Below are 5105 nucleotides of genomic sequence, written 5' to 3'. Positions count from 1 at the left end.
ACGCTGTTGAATAATTCATGCCGAGGAGGAGACTGCCTTCCCGGTGATGTACCGCTGAGCAGCAGAGCGCGGGAGTGGGCTCGCCCCACCAGCCGCCCCTCTTGCTTCGGAGCGCAGGGCGGGCGCTCCTGTCTCCAGCGGCTTCTGCTCCGCAGCCCGGCATCCTCGCCGCCTCCTGTCCGCCCGCCAGCCCATCTGCCCGCCAGCCCATCTGCCCGCCAGCCCATCTGCCCGCCAGCCCAGCGTCTGGGCCCGCAGCCCGCCTGCCTCTCCCCAGCCCAGCTGCCCGCAGCTGCTGCTTCTGCCCAGGACCATGTGCGTGGATGCTGCTGGGGAGAAGTGGGCACTTGCTCCTGGCACTGGTCCCAGCTGAGTTTGTCCTGTTGGTCCGGGGACCACAGATGTTGCCACGGAGGAGGCATTTCTTGGCGTCTCTCCCTTTGCATCTGCCAGCTAAGGACGAGCCCACAAGTAAGGTACCCCAACTCCTTTCCCCCCGCATTTCCCTCAGCGGGGATACCTCCACTTTCTCCTGGAAACCAGGGGCTCCACCTGGCAGTATTCCTGTGTGTGTGCACGCGCGCGCGTTTTGGGGGGAGAGGGAGGCTGTTGCGGGCACAGCTGTGCGCCCGGGCTTCCCTGGTGCCTGCTGCGCGCAGAGGCCTCTCCCTGGCCCAGGCGACATTCCCAAGGCAGGCACCTGTCAGCTGCCACCCCCGTCCTCCTGCGCCGCCTCCCCTCCCCCAGCCCAGCTCCTGCTCCTGCTCCAGCCCTTTGTGTCGGTGACAGAAGCGGACGGGTGTCTCTGCCCTCCCGGCAGGCGGCGGCGTCGGGATGGGCCGGGCGCGGAGCCCACGCTAGCCTAGCCCAGCCGGCGAGGTGTGAAGCGCGGGCCAGGATGACCAACTCGTCCTCCGCGGCCCCGTCCTCCGCCGGGGGCTCGCTGCTGCTGCTCTGCGAGGACGAGGAGGCGTGGGCGGGCCGGCGCATCCCCGTGTCCCTGCTGTACTCGGGCCTGGCCATCGGGGGCACGCTGGCCAACGGCATGGTCATCTACCTCGTGGCGTCCTTCCGCAAGCTGCAGACCACCAGCAACGCCTTCATCGTCAACGGCTGCGCCGCCGACCTCAGCGTCTGCGCGCTCTGGATGCCGCAGGAGGCGGTGCTGGGGCTGCTGCCCGCCGGCGCCGCGGGGCCGTCCGGGGGCTGGGACGGCGCGGGCGGCCGCTACCGGCTGCTGCGGGGCGCGCTGCTGGGCCTGGGCCTCACCGCGTCCCTGCTGTCCCACTGCCTCGTGGCCCTGAACCGCTACCTGCTCATCACGCGGGCGCCCGCCACCTACCAGGCGCTGTACCGGCGGCGCCACACGGCGGGCATGCTGGCGCTGTCCTGGGCGCTGGCGCTGGCGCTGGCGCTGCTGCTGCCGCCCTGGGCGCCGCGCCCCGGCCCCGGCCCCGCGGCCCCGCGCGTGCACTACCCCGCGCTGCTGGCGGCCGCGGCGCTGCTGGCGCAGACGGCGCTGCTGCTGCACTGCTACCTGGGCATCGTGCGCCGCGTGCGCGTCAGCGTCAAGAGGGTCAGCGTCCTCAACTTCCACCTGCTGCACCAGCTGCCCGGCTGCGCCGCCGCCGCCGCCGCCTTCCCCGCCGCCCCGCGCGCGCCCGGCCCCGGCGCCCCCGCGCGGCCCGCGCCCGCGCCGCCCCTGCCGCCCGCGCTGCAGCCCCGGCGGGCCCAGCGGCGGCTCAGCGGGCTGTCGGTGCTGCTGCTGTGCTGCGTCTTCCTGCTGGCCACGCAGCCGCTCGTGTGGGTGAGCCTGGCCAGCGGCCTCGCGCTGCCCGTGCCCTGGGGCGTGCAGGCGGCCAGCTGGCTCCTGTGCTGCGCGCTGTCCGCGCTCAACCCGCTGCTCTACACGTGGAGGAACGAGGAGTTCCGCCGCTCCGTGCGCTCCGTCCTGCCCGGCGTCGGGGACGCGGCCGCCGCCGCCGCCGCCGCCACCGCCATGCCCGCCGTGTCCCAGGCGCAGCTGGGCACCGGCGCCGCCGGCCAGCACTGGTGACCCGGCCGGGCCCGAGGGAGGCGGCGAGCCCGGCTCCCGGCGTCCTTGGTGCCCGTCGGCTCGCGCCCTCGGGAAGGGTCCCCTGACCAAAGGCTCCTGCGCGAAGCCCAGGAAATTGTTGGTGCGAAGATTTCCCCTTCCACCCCCAACGCGGGGAGGGCGAGACACGCGAACCGAGGTCTCTCCCTAAAATGGGGTCCCCAAAGTCATGTTGGGCGGCCCCTGGTTTTCACCCTGGTTTCTGTCGTTTAAGGAAATTCTAAAGTCAAATACCAGAGACTTCCAGGACTGGCGAAATGACCTTTAACCGCAGCCAGTTCATGGATTTCAACAGTTTTGGAAAAAGAGCTGGCGAAACGGAGACCCCGCCCCACGTTCATCGGGTCTCTGGTCCACGGGATGCGCCCTGAGCGCAGGCCGTCCTGGCGAAGAAATGAGTGCGTAACCGGTTGTAAGGGCACCTTTGGGGGCGCCCCTGAGGAGGGAGGCGGCTGGTGCGCACCGGGGTGAGCTGCCTGAGACCTCAAGCCCTTTATTCTTAAAAGGGTTTTTATGAAGCAAAACCATTCCCGAAGGAGATAGAATCTTAGCCAGTGAGAAAACAAACAAACCGCAGGTACATTATTTTATAGCCCTTTTTGCACTTGTAAGACTGAGCAATGGCCTCGGGTGGCCAGGTGGAAGCTTTCCGTTGTGCCGATGGCCGCTCGGCGCCCGCAATGGAACCTGACATGAAGGAGGCACAGCTGCGTCAGGCGCCAGGGTCACGGGCCCTAGAGCGTGCGCCCTTGCAACCCTCTCATTCTGCAGTCCGCTTGCTCGCTCGCGTGAGGGGTGTGACTGCAGCCTTGGACTCTGTACTAGAACGGTTGCTACGGAGAGCAAGTTCCTCTTCTTTTCTTTTCTTTTTCTTTACCATTTGAAATATCTCAGTGCACAGGCTGTGATTGAGCCCCAGTGATACCGCGACTGCATAGCTACTGCGGCCGCTGTTGCATGCTCCTCCTCCAGCTAGAACTGAGGGGCGCGTGGTCTCCTAAAGCAATCCGGGGAGACCAGGACGCTGCACGTCCCCCCAGGCCAGCAGCAGCGGCCTGTGGCTACCCAGAGTCCTCCTTGCCTTGACCCGATTGATGAGAAAGCGCCCGGTTGGGACTTGATCTTGCCCATGGAACCACAGTCAAGATGGATCAGTAACGAGGTCTGCTTTTAGGGTCTCCACAGGCCACCCCGTTAGGAGGCAGCGCGTCTCTTAGGTAATTCGTATGTGTTACCGGGACATGAACATTGATACCGTGTCTGTTACAGGAGGTGGAGCAAACTCGGTGATAGGAGGGCAGTTTCAAAGGGAATCGCTCTGAAATGTGTGATTTGAGGCATGTTCACCTTCGGTTTACCCGCTGTATTTAGGGACATTGGGAAGGCACAATGGCGTGAAATCACTTTATAACGTGAGATTGGGAAGAGACTGCCGATCAAGGCTGTCCGCAGTCCGACTGCTCGCGACATCCCCCATGGGGCCGAGCAGCCCCGATGAACTGGGTCACGTTTTGTCGCCCTTGGGACATTGTGAGACGGGAGAGTGGGGACACGTGCCTTTGAATGACGGGAGTTGAGGAAACTTGGATGTGTTTGTAGTAAAACCAAGCAAAACAAACATGTTCAACACCAATAACAGGTCAGCAGTCGTTTTATTAATCTACCTGCCCCCCCTCCCACCTGTAGTGCATGCACCATTTTTCGTACGAAGGATTCGTCTGTCCCCATTTTCCTCGATTCGAATGATTAAAGTGGAGACTACCGTTCCTGAGTGTCCTTCTGCCTCTGTCTCCTTGCACGCCCCCTTGTCCCTTAACAGGCGACACCGTGTCCCAGGCACCCATGCTGGAAGCACGCTCTTCGTTCCGGCTGGATTTATTTTCAGTTTCTAAGGTGACACCCCCACCTTAGAGAACAACACGGGTCCCTAGGCCAGCACGGGGACGTGGGTGCAGGTTCCTGGCTGCGAGCAGGAGGCATTGGGGATGAGATTGCAGCAACTACAGAGCGAAGGGTTTTCCTCTGGGGAGGGCCCTGGGGACCCTCTTCTAAATCTCCAGCAAAAACGTCTTTTAACGAGGCCTCTCTCCTCCTTTCTCACGGTGGATGCTGCAAACGAGATCTCCCGATGCTTCTGTACAATATTTGCCACACGTGTAAACCTAGCTTCTCACGCACCTCACACCCCTCCAAGTTTCCATCTCCTGCCGGCCCAGCGCCGTGCGGAGACCCCCTTTAGGTCACACCTGCGGGTGATTAACTCCATAGACTGGTTCACTTTTTTTTTAATAATATATTTTATTGATTTTTTTACAGAGAGGAAGGGAGAGGAAGAGAGAGCCAGAAACATCGACGAGAGAGAAACATCGATCAGCTGCCTCCTGCACACCCCGCACTGGGGATGTGCCCACAACCAAGGTACATGCCCTTGACCGGAATCGAACCTGGGACCCTTGAGTCTGCAGGCCGATGCTCTATTCACTGAGCCAAACCGGTCAGGGCTGACTGGTTCACTTTTAACTTCCCAGCTGCGTGGCGTCTGCACCGCCTCTCCAGGGCGCTGGCTGGGATGCCCGCGTTACCGCTTCTGCAGATGGCGTTCGTGGAGACTGAGCTCTCACCCAGAGGAAAGCACGTGTTACCCGCAGGGGATGCGGGCTCCTAATCGCTGCCCTTCGCTGCCTTGTCTACCTTGTTTTTTCTTGGGGGATGTGCCTCTTAAGACTTAGAGCCGCCCCTGGCCCTTGCTGGGGTCTAGGATGTAATGGGTGTTTTTCCTGACAACACCCCCCCCCCCCTTCCAAAGTGAAGTGAGTGCACAGACAAGAATCGGGTTTGTGGAGAGGCACCCACATGTGGTCTTTGCTTCACACGCCAAGGGGAGATTGCCAAGGTCAGACAAGTGGCCCACGGCTCAGAAGGAGGAAGTGTTCTCTGACGGAGGCACTGTCTATTCAGGAGGACCCAGGGGGAGGGGGGACCTGGGGAGGGCCCCCTTTAGTCCTGCGCA

General features: G+C 62.9%; 1 protein-coding gene across 2 annotated transcripts; it reads left to right on the top strand.

The window, feature by feature from the left end:
* Positions 1-3855, top strand: GPR88 (G protein-coupled receptor 88). 2 transcript variants are annotated; one of them, XM_080649504.1, is made up of 2 exons: positions 1-471; positions 821-3855. In XM_080649504.1, the coding sequence occupies exon 2, from the start codon at positions 899-901 to the stop codon at positions 2054-2056; it is 1158 nt and encodes a 385-aa protein (XP_080505630.1). In that variant the 5' UTR covers positions 1-471; positions 821-898; the 3' UTR covers positions 2057-3855. The 2 variants fall into 2 exon arrangements, with proteins under 2 accessions (XP_080505630.1, XP_080505629.1); XM_080649503.1 differs by having other exon boundaries at positions 213-476.
* The last annotated feature ends 1250 nt before the right edge of the window (positions 3856-5105 follow it).

Source organism: Plecotus auritus (genome assembly GCF_963455305.1).
Source record: "Plecotus auritus genome assembly, chromosome: 12".
Lineage (NCBI taxonomy): Eukaryota > Metazoa > Chordata > Mammalia > Chiroptera > Vespertilionidae > Plecotus > Plecotus auritus.
The sequence above is the reverse complement of the archived record's forward strand: the minus strand, read 5'-3'. Positions and strand labels throughout refer to the sequence as shown.